At 33.7% G+C, this 18,316-nt stretch overlaps 1 protein-coding gene across 1 annotated transcript; it reads right to left on the bottom strand.

Moving 5' to 3' along the window:
* Positions 1-1,015: 1,015 nt before the first annotated feature.
* Positions 1,016-17,872, bottom strand: Elp1 (elongator complex protein 1). The gene is made up of 6 exons (XM_072541223.1): positions 17,204-17,872; positions 16,120-16,409; positions 9,273-11,472; positions 7,970-8,204; positions 3,211-3,539; positions 1,016-1,144 (listed from the first exon to the last, which is right to left on the bottom strand). The coding sequence occupies exons 1-6, from the start codon at positions 17,724-17,726 to the stop codon at positions 1,077-1,079; spliced, it is 3,645 nt and encodes a 1,214-aa protein (XP_072397324.1). The 5' UTR covers positions 17,727-17,872; the 3' UTR covers positions 1,016-1,076.
* Positions 17,873-18,316: the final 444 nt, after the last annotated feature.

Below are 18,316 nucleotides of genomic sequence, written 5' to 3'. Positions count from 1 at the left end.
TGGGCTGGAATCTCATTTGAAGCTTGAACTGAACTTATTTTCATCAATGGCCCTCTGAATGCTCACCAGTATATAAAGGATGTTTTGGCAGAAGCACTAGTTCCATTTGGTCTATTTATTGGGGACAATTTCGTCTTTATGTATAATAATGCACGGGCGCATACTGCAAGAATCGTATCAAATTACTTGGGGAAGGTAGGAGTTAATATTGTAGTATTAATTAATGATTAGAATATCATCGAACATCTTTAGGATGAACTTTATCGTAGGGTTAGAACTCAACCAGGCCCGACAAATGATTCCTCTAGTCTTTATTCAAAATTTGTTCCTTTCCCTTCCAAATCATATGCAAACGGTTATTGATACTTTGGGGGATAATACGCGATATTAGACAATTTTGTTTAAGTTCTCTCGTAATTTTTATTGTTTGTAATTCATTTCGACATTACACCATTTTTTAATTAAATAAATTATGCTAACGAATCAAGCAGTAATGGCCATTTTTTGTTTTAAAATTGAAAGATGTTGAGTATACAAGATGAAACAGTGCATAAAACTTCCAATGCATTTTTATTTTCGGAAATTTATAGGGTGGTTTCTTATACGTATGTGGGGAGGTTCACGGTGTCTCTTATAATCATAATCTGGTTAGGATCTCTTTCCTGTTGATTTTACAGGTTTGGTCCCAAGTTGCCGATCCATATGTTATGACTGGTATGATGATGCTATTTGCCATTTTTAATTTCGTTTTCAGGCTTATATTGCTGTTTCTTCTAATTAGAAATCTTGGTGTGCCTCTCTTACCTCTTAGAGATAGCACTGTTGACATACGGTGTGTATGTCATTCTTTTGTCCATTAGCACTCCCAAGTATTTTACCTGGTTGAACCATTCTATATGTGTATTGCATATCCCCACTTGATGGTCTAAACTTCCGAATCTTTTTTGGAACATGACTGCCAGCGACGTATCGAAACATGATTAGTATGGGCGACAATAAAAAAAGAAAAAAGAGGTTGGTCGAATTGTTTTATATTGTATAAAAGAATTTATAGCATACAAAATACTACAATTATCCTAAGGAAATATCTCCAATCTCCAAGATTTAGCTCTGGCAACTGATGGAGGGCTTCGATATTCTGGATCTGAAAATATGTATCATAATTATTTGTTTTCATGTTTTTCCATATAATTTTTTTTTATATTCCAATAAATTTACAATTTGTCTAATCAATAGTATAATGAATAAATAATTTAAACAATTTAATAAAGGAGCAAATAAAGCTTTATGAGGCAATTTTATGAGTAAAATTATTGATTTGATAGGTGGATTAAAGTTATGACTTAATTAGTTCAGGTATTAACTCTCCTGCTAGGGGTTTGGGTGTCTATGTAAATTTTGGACGTAATTCCCGAAACAACTTTAAATTTCAGCTTTTACAGTTTTCATTTTGGAGTATTTTGCAACAGAGCTTCTTGAAATGTACCAAAGAGCATTATTTAGAAGAAAAAATACAAATAGCTGATCATAAAGAAATCGCTTCATAAAAATTCATTTAGGAAATGATTCTATAGTGGCGTCAACGACTCAGGCAGATTATTGAGAAAACGCTTGAGTTCGGAGTCGACACCCACCACATATTCGTGGGTTTCAAAGCCGCATACGACTCAGTCAACAGACAAAAACTTCTACAGGCTATAATGGAATTTCAAATGCCGCTTCATCTTGTTCAACTTACGGAACTTACACTCACAGGCGTAGAGAGTTTAGTCAGAATCCAAAACGACTTTTCAAGACCCTTTCATTGTAAAAATGGACTGAGACAGGGAGATGGACTGTCGTGTCTCTTATTTAACCTTGCACTAGAAAAAGTAATTCGAGAGTGCCATATTAATACGAATGGCACCATCTTTAATAAATCTGTACAAGTGGTCGGATATTCAGATGACATAGACATTATTGTTAAGTCCACAGAATCTCTGATCGAAACATTTCGATCACTAAGGGCGTCTGCACTGAGAATGGGATTAAAAATAAACGCACAGAAAACCAAGTATATGTATTGTACTAGATTAGGCAACCAGATACCTAGACTATTAATTGATGATCTGGAACTGGAAGGTTCATCTACCTGGGCTCGCTGCTGACCAAAGAAAACAATGTCAGCTAAGAAATTAAAAGAAGAATAGTGCTTGCCAATAAGTGCTATTATGGTTTGAGGAAACAGATGGCCCCAAAACTACACAGAAAAATTAAAGTTACCATATATAAAACACTAACAAGGTCAGTACTTACACAGAACGACCAAGAATTGCTTAAAGGTTTGGAGAGAAAAATTCTAAGGAAAATATATGGAGGAATCCAAGAACATGGTTTGTGGCGTAGGCGCTACAACTTTGAGTTATATAGCAGTTTTGGGGAACCTGACGTTGTAAAATGTATTAAATTAGCACGCCTTCGATGGATAGGACATGTAATTGGGCGAGATGAAGATGCAACGATCAGGAAAATTTTCGAGCGAAGAGGACCAGTGGGAAGACGAACCAGAGGAAGACCAAAACTTATGTATCAAGATAACAGTGGTTAACGTTAAAGCATGGAGAAGAGTTGCCAGAGACAGGGGCGAATGGAAGATTATTCTGAAGAAGGCTTTGGCTCATAACGAGCTGTAATGCCACTGATGATGAGCTGATCATAAAGAAATCGCTCCATAAAAATTCATTTAGGAAATGATTCTAGAGGCGTCAACGACTCAACACGCAAAAAAAATTATTACCTATCACTGCAGGTACAATGTATCACGAATTTTTTTAAAATAGGGTAATGAAATAAATAAAACAATATATAGATTTTGTACGAAGCAGTCAACAAAACAGTTACCAAAAGTGAATTTTATTAATAAATAATTTGAAGCATTTTCCATTTAGATATTACTTGCCATATGACGATCCCATTTAAAGTAATATTTCACAATGGAACCAGATGTCATTTTTAATAACTACGTCACTGAAACATTATAAAACGCGCACTGAATGAAGCATACACAATCCGAGAAAAAATTAAAATATAATAAAATATCACCTTTTTGTTGAAAATAAATACAAATTATTTTAAAACAAATACAATCAGAATATCGATAGATGGTTCTTAACATCCTTAATTTATATCTAATTCACTATTTTACTGGGAATAGAATGATTTATATCTTACCTAAATCTTGTTTGTTCTGTATGATGGCTAAAATAGAATAATCATTAGATTCCTCTTCTTTAATAAACACTTCAGGCCAAATCTTCGAAATTCTTGCTATCATACTATCCTGTAGGGCGGACAAGTTTTTATGCAAATTAATTGTTAATTCTAGATTATGTTCATAACCAGCTAAACAAATTTCTTTAATTTCTTCTCCAAAATTAAAAACTTCACCGTATAGAATGTGTAGTGCTCGTATCAGGGCTATATCTTCATAATATCCGCCTTCTTTAAGATCGATTTTTTTTCTTTCCTCCTTTCGACGGTTTCTTGATGATAAAGTAGATCTGAAAAGATAATAAAATTATAATCAATAATTATTTTAAGCGTAGCTTTTATACTGGCATTGTATTAATTTTCTCTATAAGTAAAATGCAGAGCAGATCGTCCCGACACAGAAGAGCAGATTGTCACGACACAGAAGAGCAGATCGTCACGACACGAAATAGTTAGAAGAGTCCATTTACTCGATAAGGGAAGTCCGTTATACAACATGTAAACTTTTTCAATTTTATTAAAATCTATAAAAATAATAAGAAAATAGGGCCTGCGTAGCGCAAGCGGTAGGATGCTTGACTCGCAAGCCGGTGGTCCATAGTGTCTTACCATCAATTTTTCTAAATGTTTTCATCTCTGCTGTTTCTTACATCCTTAAAAACAATAAGCTTTGAAGAGCAGATTGTCACGACACAGAAGAGCAGATCGTCACGACACGAAATAGTTAGAAGAGTCCATTTACTCGATAAGGGAAGTCCGTTATACAACATGTAAACTTTTTCAATTTTATTAAAATCTATAAAAATAATAAGAAAATAGGGCCTGCGTAGCGCAAGCGGTAGGATGCTTGCCTCGCAAGCCGGTGGTCCGGGGTTCGAATCCCACCGCCGGCAAGAACATCTAGACATTTTAAAAATGTCTATAGGCCCCAGGTCGACTCAGCCTGAATAAAAATGAGTACCTTGGGTAAAACCAGGGGTAATAATAGACGGTTGAAGCGTAGCACTGGCCATGTTACCTTCCTTGTATACCGTAGGCCCTAGATATAGCAGACTACCCTGCTATACTCCCAAAGCCGCGACAGCGGTATAAAACGGGAGACTATTATTATTATTATTATAAAAATAATAAATAAATAATAAAATTACTTTATTATATATATAATAACGGATTTATTACGGCTGTCGCCGCTTCTCCGCCCCCAATTTCCATCTTTTTCTGTCATATGCAGTTGCCTCTTCTAAGTCTCTTGCCGCCATTGCTTCATCAATATCGTTGCGCCAACTTCTCCGTGGTCGTCCTCTCTTTCTTCTTTCAGGAGGGATCCATTCCAGTACTCTCCTAGGCCATCTGTACTCTGGCATTCTTTTAACATGTCCGAACCAGATTAATTGTTTTCTTTCTATGTCATCATTGATATTTCTCTCCATTTTCATTTCGTTTCTTATTTGTTCGTTTCTAACTCTCTCCAGTTTCGATCTACCGCAGCTTCGTCTCAGATAATCCATTTCTGTCGTCAAAAGTTTGTTTCTATTAGCTTTGGTGACGTCCCATACTTCCGAACCGTAAAGTGTAATACTTTGGACTATACTACCGTAAATGTGTTTTTTGGTTTCTCGTCGAATTGTTTTTTGCCAGAGAAGAGAGTTTAGGGCACGGGTCGCTGCTCTGCCCTTGTTTATTCTTTCCCTGATTTCGTCTGCGCTATTTCCCTTCTTGTTGAAAATGACCCCCAAATATTTGCAGGATTGCACGCCTTTGATTTTGTCGTCTTCCAAGACTAGGTCACATATTTCATCTGTTCCCACTGAGAGATATTCACATTTTGTCATATAAATTACTTTATTCAATTTTAAAAATATTATTTAAAATTTAAAAATATAGAAAATATAAAATGAAGCTTCGCGCTAGTCTACAGTACCGCCTTGTTTAAATTTAAATATGGTTGTGTAAATGAATCGATACATTTGTCCTCCCTGTATCCCTTCGATGTCCTCCCCTATAGTACCGATCGAGGAATGCATCTCGCAAACCACAAGAGCGTGATCGTGGATAAGAGGGACAGACGCAACTCGAGAGTGAACCAATGCAGACGTATTAAATTCGTTTTGTTCGTTGTTTCGTAAAATAGTGTAAACCATGGTAATCAACTTCAATTACCGGTAAGTCATCCCTAGTTTTACCTGAACCTATACATTGTTTGCTTGTTTAATTTGCCACACGCCTACTGTGCCACTTTTTTCTTCGTCTGGGCTTTAGCCAGTCAGTCAGTCTCAACAATTTCATTAAAGGAAAAAAAGGGTATTATTGCCATAAAAAACTAAAATAAATATCATTACAGGTAGGATATAGACGTGGTCACTAGCTTCTTGTCTAGTGGTCCATCAGAACATTAATTTTAGACGAAAAAATGAAGCACTAAACGTAACAATTTTCTGCAACAAGATGAATTGTGAAACTTTTTGCATTCGATTCGGAAAAGTGTCAGGAAAGTTTGAGAATGAAGTTCATGGTGGTAAAATGAAAATTGCATTTTGTGCATGAGTAAAATGCATTTTCAAAGTACACAGAAAATTAAAACATTGGCAACTAAAAATATACCGACAGGAATGAGTTTAATTTTATTACTCGGGAGGTTTTCGAGGTCGATGAATATGAATATGATAACCACGATGGTCCTCGAGCTACCTGGTGGCCAGGTTGGAGCTCGTCTTCTGGAGTTTTATTCTATTTTCATTCCAAATCAGTCGAAAGTCATTACTTAGATGGTTTTCAAGGACGCTGAATACGAATATTATGACAACCACGATCCTCGAGCTACCCGTAGTCTGGTATAGACTGCGTCTCTTGGAGTTTTATGTTTTTTTTTTATTTGAAATCAGTCACAAGTCATTACTCGGACGTTTTTTCGGTTGCTGAACACGAATATTGTATCTCCGAGGTATCTGGTGCTGAGCGTGGATCTCATCTCCTGAAGTTTTTTGTTTATTTGTTATTTACGATTTTTATTAACATAAAACTCCAAAGACGAGGTCACCCTAGGCAACAGATACCTAGGAGACCATCGCCATCATAGTATTCGTGTTCAACGAGCTCGAAGCCCTTCCAAGTAATGACTTTCGACTAATTTCGAAAGAAAATAATACAAAACTCCAGCGACCTTGAAAACCCCCCGAGTAATGACTTTCGACTAACTTCGAATGAAAATAACGTAACACTCCAGGAGACGAGGACCATCCTGGACACAAGGTACCTTAAGGACCATCGTCGTTATCATACTCGTATTCAGCGACCTCAAAAACCCCTGAGTAACAAAATTGAACCCATTACTGTCGATATTTTCCGAGTTGCAAATTTTTAATTTTCTATGTACTTTGGAAAGGCATTTTTCTTATGCACAAAATGCAATTTTCATTTTACCACCATGAATTTTGTTCACAAAATTTCCTTACACTTTCTCAAATCGGATGCAAAAAGTTGCACAGTGATTCATCTTCATATCATAGGATAACACAGAGAAGAGAATTTTAATTGACATTAAAGTTTAAAGGTTAATTTTACTTTCACAAACAAATTGCATTAAGTAATCATATAACATTTCGTGTTCAAGAGACAGTAGGTAGTATATATTAAAAGGTAGATGAACATTCCATTTTATTAAATTTTCGATTAAATTATAGAGATGGAATGTATTTTGTATACTTAAAGAAAATGTGATTCAAGTTGTCTACTTTCTCCTTACTCTCCTACTCCCAATCCTAGTGACATTTGCCAGCAACTATTTTAAAATGCGCTCAAAAATTATGAATAGAACGTTGGTAAGTTAGACGGAGTCTTGTTGAGTTTTTTGTTTTTATTTTGTTCCCATGAGTTAAGACGAAATACTGTCCGGCAACGATCACCGTTTTTATAAAATAGCATATAAAGCTAAAGAGGTTTACTCTAAAATTTTATACTCCCAAGACAATCACAAAATTGGGAAAATCAAAGGGTTCAGAGATCAGGAGCTCCTGTGATGGTTGGTAGGTAATAAAAATATCCTAATTCACTAATATTGACTATATTATTGATAACAGAAAATTGGAAGAACGAATAGGTACCCGGAGAGTAAAAAAGTATGTTCAGCTGGATCATACTGGGCATTAGTGAAATGGGATGGTCTCAAGAAGGAAAACGTTCCTTCGATGATCACACTGTATATTAATCTGGTACAAAAGTTGTTTATATTGTAACTAAAGAAATAAAGATAGCGGTCATACAGTGAAACCCGTTATCAGATAGATTAATTAAAAGTAAAAGTACAACCTTTCCACTTAAATATTATGTAAGTATAAGCTCCTACTGGAAGAAGTCAAGAAGGAAAAATAGAACAATTTTACAGCGAACTTAATTGCAAGACAAAGTAATTTAAGAAAAATAAACCGACTATACCTCTGGGGACCTAAATTCTAAGGTGAATTTTGGCGCCAAAAGAAACGTTGTAAGAATGTACATCTTAAAATTCTGCGATAATCCTTGCATAATGAATATTTTGTTTAATTTATAAATTGAATCTATAGTGAGTACGACAGATAAGTTCATAAAAAAATATTTCTTTGTGCTCTCCTCAAGATATTAAAAATTGAAACTATATATCGTAATATTTTTATATTAGAAATACTCAGTTATTCTTCGTTTCGTTATTAACAGCGAACAAATTATAATATAAAATAATACTAACCCCCTTGATCTAGAAGTAGCCTTGGAATACGATGATGCAACGTGGCTGGATGTGTCCGAATATAAATCATCTTGATCATCATATACTCCTAGGGAAATCATATGTAATTTTGAGATTCTCTCAACTCGAATAACATCCAAACGGTTAGAATAAGTTTCAAACTGTTTTCTACAGTTATCAATTTTCTCCATCAAAAATACCATATACTCCAATAATTTCGGAATTATCTCATTTTCTGAAATAAAAAATCGATCTAGCAACGAAATTTGAAGAAAACTAAAAATATCTCGGAAAGTAATGAGTTTAGGTATTTTGAATGCTATATAAAAATGAAAGAGTATCATAAATACAATATTTCTAAAAAATAAAATACAGGGTGATCCATTTAAAAAAATTGAGAAAATCCTAATTTTGTTTTGTAGTTCACCCTGAATACAAATTTTAGTCAATGATTTCAATTAAACGTAATTTAAAAACTACAATATATTGTTTACCTTATTACATAAAATAAATAATTGTTTAGGCATTACTTCTTTATTTACATGGTGTTGATTTCATAGGGATTTCGAAATAAAAATGGTCATAACTTGTCAAATACTCTATATAGTAATGCTAAGCCCAATATTATAAGAACAAGAATGATGAGAGGAATATAAATATGAAAAAATAGTTCCTGTCCTCCTTGAATCTGAGATAGCACTCCTCCAATTCCCACATTACTTGCATCAGTATCTAAGATAAACTCTCTTTCTGACAATGGATACCCCAATATTGGTGCTTTCAAAATAACGGCGCCATCGCGTCTGGACAAAATCGTCGGTTTTCACTTGGGTAGATTCAAATTAATTCATTTGTATTCTTGCGATTTTTTCTTTTGAGTTTTTGCATTGCATTTTGCGATCGTGTTTTATCAGGCAGGTATCTCATTTGTTACCAACTACGCCTTAAATTTCTATTTTCTGAAATTGTATTCTTTATTTTTCTTTATTTTTTCTTCCCTTTTGTATTAAGGACAATTTTTATTTTGGACAATAAAAAATAAGCTCTGTGGGATTGTCTAGGTCGTCTAGGAGATACAAATGATTGAAAAGGCGCGTTGCCTATTGAAAATAATGAAAAAGAAGAAGATTGAAGTGATCATGGCCTGCTGACATGAAGATAAACTAAGTCTCATTTACTGGAAGGAATCGCTCCACACCAATGAGGACCCCAGATCCCAAGACAACAATTTAATTTATAAAATGTAGAATGTTGCGATTGTTAAATAAGCATAATAAAAAATATTAAGTAACAATTTACTTACCTATTAAATTATGTTCCCTGTATGTTTCTGCTAAACATATTGCTCTTCTAAAAACATTATGTTGAACAAGAACCCCTATAGCACCTTTATAGTTGTCATTGTGAGTTTCCAATAATATCACAGCATCATCGATTCGTTTTTCTTTTATTAAATCATAAATCAATTCTTCAACGATCTCAACTTTTTTCTCTGGTCCATATTGTAATTTTGAGCATAAAGCAATCACTTCTCTCCAATCAAGCCCTTTTTTATATTCCAACAAAGCCTCTTCATACAATTTAGCTTTTTTTAAAAGTATTCCAGCTTCGTCATATTTTTTCAAAATGGACAACGTTTTTGCATACAAACGGGAAACTAGTACAAAATGTCTGTTGGAAATATCTATGCTAAAGTAAGCTTTATCTTCCAAATGGTTTTTAATTATAAAGTCTTGAATAAAATCGGCCTCTGCAGTCTCCCAACGTAGCAAATACCTTATGGCTGCTCCGAGATTTCGACCACGAATACTCATCTTAAATTTCCTTTCCAATATACTCATGTTTCTAAATTGTTTAATTTCGGGATCGTAAACTTTTGGATCCTCTAGGCTATTGCGATAAACTAGTGATAAAAAGTCTAAATCATACAAATTATAGGCAATATTTTCAATGTCTTTAAAATGTTCCTGTATTAATAATTGTTTTATTGCTTTACCACAAACAGATTCATTCCGAAGTTTGTCAGACAGAAAAACATCTTTTACTGATTTTAACGCAGATTTTAAAGAAATATGCTTTTGTTGTATCGCTACTATGCTCTGTAAATTATTAATACAATCTGTAGAGACCAAATAATTCAATATGTCTATTATTATCGATTTTTTATCATAATCAAATTTGGGTGTTGTGAAAGGTGAATAATTTTTATAAAAAGTTTCGAAGCAGTTATCATCTAGAGAGAATTCAGTTACAATATTACTTAAAATAGTATTATTCTTAGCAGACTTTACAAAATCTTCAATATGAGTACGGAATCTTTCAGGATTTAGATCTATAAGGACGTTCCAATTAACTTTTTCTATTCTTAAAATATGCAAAACTTCTGCCCACTTATTTTCTTTTAACATATCCTCGATGACGTCTACAGTAATCATTTTACAAGCTATTGTTTCTATGTTACCTCGTGGCATTTGCAAAATAATTTGTGGCGATATCAAATTGGTGCAAGCAACTAATATTGCACCTTGTTCGATTTCTCTGTTAAATATTTTATTTAGATCAATGTCACTTGTATACGTGAAATGATCACCTAAACGTAAACAGTACAGTTTTGAATTGGAATGTGTAAATATCAAGTATCCCCTGAAGACATACAATGACGTCACTCCTGAACATACTAATGTATCATTTACATAAAATTCTCGGTTCTCTGATAAAGCGAATTCAAAACTCAATTCATTGCCGTTATCTTCAATAATATATTTTGTTAAATAAATATAATTATTGGTCACATCTAACGTTTTCATAGGTAATACAAGTTGAGTGTCATTATATGGTATAGTGATACAGGGACTAGAATTTTTAGTTTCCAATATAATGGACATTTCATTGTGCGTCTTGGTAATTGTGTCTATACTTTTCTCTGTTTTCAGTATCACTCTTGCCTCATTCTCTTCCCACATAAATGACAAAATTTGAATGCTTGCACTAAACTTGTGGTCATTTAACGAAGTTATTTCTTCTATCACATCATTTCCAATATTCAAAAGTTTTATGTGGTAGAAAGAATCTATTAAAATACACATGCTTTTAAAAGGATGAAAAAAAATCCTATTTACAGGGTTTTCATGTGTAAAAGAACAGGATGATAGCGGTGGAGGTATAATCTTCTTATCAAAGAAGCTAAAATTTATTTCTTTTCCATTAATCACTGCAACAGTAGCTGTATTTGGACACCTGCTTATGACGAAACGGAAATAATGGCATTCTATATTTTTCACTGTAAATACTACCAATTTACATGTTGTAAATAAATTTTCTTGCAAACTTAGCCATTGAAAACTATAAACTTTCTCGGCTGAAGGATAATATAATTGTTGTTTCAAGAACCATCGTCCGTTGGAATATAAATAGATGTTTATAAAATTATTATCTTCTTTATCGACATACAAAATACCCAACATATTCATCTGAGAATGATAGAGTATCTTCTTAATGGAACCCTGTAACAAATTAATATACATTACATATACAGGGTGTTTCATCAGTAGGTATATGTAAATATTTTTTAACTGCATCCAAAGAATTTTAAGAAAACATTGCTCCTATGTGAAATATGTTTTATTTAAACGTTAAAAAATGAATTTTGATTCCCCATAGAGACTGGGGAAATTCTGTCAGCACAGACTGGATAATTCTGTCAGAAGTTTGAAATAATTGCGATATAAAATCATTGAATACATAGCCGGGGGTTACACATAGTGGCACATATCAAAACCCAGCAGTTAAGCTTGACAAAATCGACAATAAATAAGTTCTCTTCTAAAGCACCCAATGATAAAAAAAGAACTATCGCAAAAAGTGCTTATGACAAATGAAGATTCTAGTGAAAAAAGGAAAGCATTTAAGAAAATAATAATGATTCAAATTAAAAAGTCGACCAGTAAACATAACAGAAGATTCGGAGAACGGGAAGATCCGAGCCGAGAAGAAGAGGGCACTGGAAAGAACTGTGTCACAAGTTAGATGAAGCACCTTTGGGGTCAGGGGTACAAAATCGTAATGAACCAGTTCAAGCTGTACCCTCTGTATGAGATGCCACTGGACAGGAAGCTTAAGGTTACCCGAGAGCTGTTTCTACCCGGCCATTGGCATGGAGTGCAGTGGGACACCGAAGCTGAGCGAGCTGTACCTTTTACCGTAGACGAACTCAACGAAGCATTGAGTGCCCTAAAGACACGAAAGGCTCCGGGACTCGATGGAATACCACCAGAAGCGGTGAAACGCATTGGAAGTATAGAGCCGACGTGGCTTTTGGAACACATGAATTTACAGCTTGAAACTCAGCGATTTCCGACAAACTGGAAGATCTCGAGTCTATTGTGTGCATACAGAACCGTCCCTGCCGAGGCGTTGGGAGTTATCACCGGGTGTATTCCGATGCAAGTGCTAGTGAAGGAAAGAGGAAGAATATACGAGAGAAGAAATGAAGACACAGCAACAGAACGTTAAAAAAAAGAAGAAAGGGAGAGGTCCATAATGGTGTGGCAAGAGGAATGGGACGAGATGAGAGGGGTGATGCAGTGGACGAAGTCGTTGATTCCTAATATGAAAAGATGGATGGATTGCGGGCCCGGCGTTTGGATTACTTCCTGACGCAGATGCTCACTGGACATAGTTGCTTCAGGGCATACCTTAACAGATTTGAGGAGGCAGAAAATGACAAATGCCTGTATTGTGAAATATCGGACACTGTGTCACACACTCTATTGGTATGCGATAGATGGATAGGTGAGAGGAGCCTGCTTGAGAGAGAGAGAGAGAGAGCTAGGAAGTAGGGTGCAATCAGTCACGGAACTGGTAGAAGAGATGCTTAGGTCGTCAGATCGGTGGAGAGCTGTTCAGAGATATGTAAGAACATTGGAGTGAAAGGAACAAGAAGAAAGGCGACCCGAAGGGAGACAAGGTGCACAGGAGCAAGCAAGAAGATAAGGCAGAATGAGAAGGGCTGAAATTGAACATGAACAGGGAGGTACAGAGAGAGAGAGAGAGAGAAGAATTAAGTTGTAGTGAGAAAGTGCTAGAATGCGTGAAAATTGTGCCTGAATGAGAGATCGGATGAATGCTGTGTCGATGTTGCGTCCAAATCAGGGCGATCCGGCCGGTAATTCACCGCTGACGAGGGTGTTGTTTTAGCAGGTAGGTCTCTGGCATTGACGGCGATGGTGTCCGAACAACCATTGCGCGCGGCCTCGGATATCATAGTACCCACGCTGGAGGAGTCCTGCATAACCGAGACTGGAAGACGGTTCTGCCCACCTTCTAGGACTGAGGTATGTTTCGAACATTTGGACCACTCCCCCTCATAAAAGAAGAAAAAAAATACAAGGCTGTACAGAAAGAAGCTATCTGTACATCAAAGGCACATTTATTGCAAAAGCCCAGGAAGATATTTCTAGTTTATCAAAAAAAAACAGTGTTTGAGTGTTCCGCTGCAGAGGTGTGAATTGATAAGAAGATTATAATCCTATCCATCTACCGAACAGAAGACTCACAAGTTTTAATAAGCAAATTAGACCAAATACTTTGTGATTTAGTTGACAAGGATCATTTTTCTGGCTGGTGATTTTAACTTAGATATGCTACTTGAGGGTGCGAAGTTGCCAGAAACATTAAAAATGTTTTTGAGCTCCTTTGATATTAAACCTTCTATCAATGACTATACATGCATACAAGGTAACAAAAAATCCTGTATAGATAATATTTTTACAAATCTTTATATATTTGATTTTGTTGTATTCAATTCTCATACATCTGATCATACTGCTCAAAAGATAAAATTTGAATCAAATAAATTTGAGTCAAATATAATAAAAAAAAAGAATATTTAGCAAGAAGAATAAGGATTTTTTTAAATTACTGTTAGGTAATGTAGACTGGGTATCTGTTTTTGAGACATTAGAGGTAGATAATCAGTGTGATGCTTTTATAAATATAGTTATATATATATAAAATTTTTATACAATGTTATCCACTCAAAGACATAAATACAGCAAATAAAAAAAAATCACAAAAGTACTTTAAAAATGATGATATAAAACATTGTAAATAGGCTTGATCTTTTGTTTACACTGTAAACTAATAATATTGATTATAAAGATATTTACAGGGCAGAAAACGCAAATACAATTCTTTATTCACTCGAACTCGAAACTCGAAAAAATTGTTATAAAGAACAAATTGAAAATAGAGAAAAAAAATAAAATGGCTTGGCAATTAAGAGATTAACAGTAATTCCAAAAATCAAGGTAATTTCTGTTTAGAGGGTGATCCTCAGGTGCTTTCTAACGAAATAAATCAATTTATGGCAAATGCAGTGCCAGAAGCTGTAAAGAAAATAAAGCATGTAAAAAATTTTCAAATTAGTATTGAACAAAATAATCATTGCATGTTTCTAACTCCCGTTTTAGTGAAAGAAATAATCCACATAATAAATGACTTAAAAAACAAGCATAGCTCTGGTTATGATGAAATATCAACCTACTTAATTAAATATGTTTCATCAGAGATTTTTCTTCCTCTTCCTTTTATAGTTAATGCTTCTTTCAGGCAAGGTAATTTTCTCAAAGTTTACAACTGGCAATTGTCAATCTACTACATAAAAAAGGTGATATTACTAAGATGGAGAACTATAGACCAATAAGCCTTCTTCCATCATTCTCAAAAATATTCGAAAAAGCAATATATTCCAGACTCCAAACAACTTATTTAGTAGTTCTCAGCACGGATTTCCCGTAGGGAGATCTGTTGATACAGCTACCATGATTTAATATCAAAAATATTAGAAAAACTAGAGGGAAAGATGAAAACACTAGGTGCTTTTTTGGATCCATCTAAGGCTTTCGATAGCCTAGATCATGTTCTCTTATTACAAAAATTACATCTTTATGGAATACAGGGACCGGCATTAAAATGGATAAAATGGTCACAAAAAGTATGCTTGGGGAAAAAGTAATGTGATTTAACTCTGAACCGATCAATTTAAAATTAGGCATACCACAGAGGAGCGTCTTGGGGCCTTTTATCCTTTTGGTAAAAACATTAGAAACACTCCTCACAGTGGCAGAGCAAACTCTAAGCAAGGCTGAACAGTGGTTCAGTGGAAATTGGTTGTTGCTTAATACTGATAAGCCAGTTTTTGTTTACTTTAGAACCAGCTAGTCATGAGAACAGTTCCCAGATACAATCAATTTTCTATCACAAAACACAGAACCCGCTAGATCAGTTAAATTTCTTGATCTTCATATTGATGGGAACTTGAATTGGGAGGTACAAATACAAAATACAACAAAAAAACTGAATATAGCCTGCTGCTCATTAAGAGTGTTAAAGAGATAACTAGACCAGGGGATTTCACTATCAGTATATTATGTAAACTTTTATTCTGTTATGTGATATGAAGTAATCTTCTGGGGTGCTGCAGTAGCTAGCTCAACTGTCTTTATAGTCAAAAAAAAGCAGTCTGGGTGATTTTAGGACTGAAGATCATAACAGTCAAGAACCCTAGCTGTGCCGTTGTTAATATAACATTTCAAAATTGACAATTACATTTTTTGATAGATTTAATCAATCAATGTTTTCAAAAGTGAAATTAAAAAAAATTAATATAAAATTACTTAAATTGGGAATCTTCCGGCGTTCTGTGTTTCTTTGTTTTTGCTGATGTATTTAGTAGATTAATTTTTGATGTTTCTTCTCAATAATAACATTTTAATGCTACAGATCTTTTAAGGGTAAGATCATTTACTTAATTGTTTTTCATATTAGATGTATCGCTAATAACACTCTTTTAGATGAACTGATGATGCTCATTGAACAGTGGGCGAAACGTCTTCCATAAATAGATAAAGTAACACAACTCTTGTCTTTTTTATCTCCAAATTGACCGAAAACATCCAATTCACTTACGAGTGCACTTTTTTTTTATATTAAATTAAACGGTCATATTCCTTAAAGATATATATATATATATATATATATATATATATATATATATATATATATATATATATATATATATATATATATATATATTATATATATATATATATATATATACATATATATTATATGTCTATAATATATATTACCTGAATTTCTGGCATATCAAACTCAGCTTTCACTTTACAATTTTTTTCAAAAATAACTAGTTGAATTTCCTTGCTTCTTTTGACAGCCCAACATGCAATACATTGTCCTTGGCCCATAAATGCAACAGAATCCTGAAGATTTGCATAAGGTTCTGACTGATTTAATGCCTCTAAATCAGCATGAAATACTTTAAGAAATCGTTGATTATCTAAGTAATAGTTTACTACAAATGATTCTCCATTTCCTCTCCAACATATTTTTGGGGAAGTGTCAGAAACTACTTCTGTGGCTGAAACAATAGATTCTTTTATAATAAAAATAACAAATGATAAGAATGTTGGGTATAAATTAGTCTCACAACTATTTTGGGAGCACTAGTAAGAAAACATTAGCAAATGTGGGGATGTTTTTAATGTTAGCTTATTTTTATTTATGACATAACATTATAACACTCCATCTTTCATCTTTATTTTGTAACTTTTCATTCATTATCAAATCTACTTAGTCTCCTCTTCGATTTTGCCTTCATAGCTTAAGCATTTTATAGCTTTTAATTGATAAATTTCCTTCTGTTTATTCTGCCATAACTTATTCCCTTATATTTTGAATAATAACTTTTACATTTGCTGCTGCTTTCTATTACTAAGTCAATTCTACTATCCTATATGATTTAACAAGTCCTCACATCAGCAGTTCAGTTCTGTATCTGTAGAGTAGGGAGGGAGAGTTAAGTTCCACAGCCACAATTAACCCATTGTGCATCCTCCCACAGAGCTGTTGTCCTTAGCTCATTGTCCAAACTGCCATTTCTAGGAAGGTGGACACTTCACCAGGAGACATCTCCCTTCAGGGGAGATCATCACCATCAGTTCAGTTATGAACCATTCATTTTAGGGTTGGCAACAGGGAAAATGCACCAATATTGGTAAGATTTCAAAATGAACTTGAAGAAACAGCTACTAAAGAGGATTGGTAAAATCAAGGGGACAACAGTAAGGAAATGTGGTTCTCAAAGAAATGTTACTAATCTTGTAACTTACATTAATATAAGTAAATAGACAAAAAACATCAGTATTGTCTTACCTTGTGCTTCATTTTCAGTAGGTTTCTTAGCCTTTTTAGGACCTTGAAATTGTGTATTTATTGAACCCCAACCTGATAATACTGGAATGGGAACTGCAGCATTCAAGTTGGATTTATCTCTCAGTTCAATAAATTGTTTTGTATATACATATGAAGTTACATCATAATTCTCATGAATAACAACAAGAAGTGTTGCTAATGGATTCCAAGCAAGATTAAGTATTGGACTATCAACTGTTAATGTGAACAATATTTTTTTATTTTCGATTTCATATAAAATCAGGTCAGTTTCAGTTGCTAAAAAAACAATGTCAAACATTGACAAAAATTTTACATATTGCAAGGTGCCAGTTACATTTATTATATGAATAGATCGATTTTCAGTAGATTTGTTATTTCCATATACTATTAACCGATTTTTTTCAATAGAACAGATCAAACCATCTGAATAATCAAATGCAATTTGATTCTCTGAATTTTCTAAACCTACTAAATGACACTGAAGTTCTTCTAGATTATTCATTTCAAATGCAACTTTTCTTCTTAATAATAATAATATGGGATTTTTTTTGTTTTTACTTCTTATTATAATAATAATAATATTTTACTTAGTTCATCTTAATTTTAACCTCACTATCATATGTCAACTTGACCATGTGTTGTCTTACTCTTCTTCTGATAATAGCTTATTAATCATGAGCTTTACTGTCTTGTTCATAAATGGTATATCAGTTAGGCTGTAATTTATAAATTATTAAAAATCTAATAAAAATTAGCTACAGTGTACTTTTCTTTAAACGTGTTATATTATGGCTAAAGAAGTCATTTATATATCGACAATAGAATATTATTGCGTGCAACAAAAAAAAAATACATATAAATAAATTAGTTTGAATAAAAGGTCTAATATTCGGAACCATTTAAAAGTAAACGAAAGTCAAGAAAAACAGATGACATTCGAATAAAGTTATTTACAAAATTATTTATTTTGTCAAAATTAACAAGTGGCATAATTTCAGTGCAAATATGAACTTTAAATTTTGGCGGCTGTACTGACAGCCAAGGTGATCGGAAGTATAGTAGAAAACCGGCCATGTTCTTTCGCCCTAAAAA

The sequence above is a fragment of the Diabrotica undecimpunctata genome, chromosome 8 (assembly GCF_040954645.1).
Source record: "Diabrotica undecimpunctata isolate CICGRU chromosome 8, icDiaUnde3, whole genome shotgun sequence".
In the NCBI taxonomy this organism is placed as follows: Eukaryota; Metazoa; Arthropoda; class Insecta; order Coleoptera; family Chrysomelidae; genus Diabrotica; species Diabrotica undecimpunctata.
The sequence above is the reverse complement of the archived record's forward strand: the minus strand, read 5'-3'. Positions and strand labels throughout refer to the sequence as shown.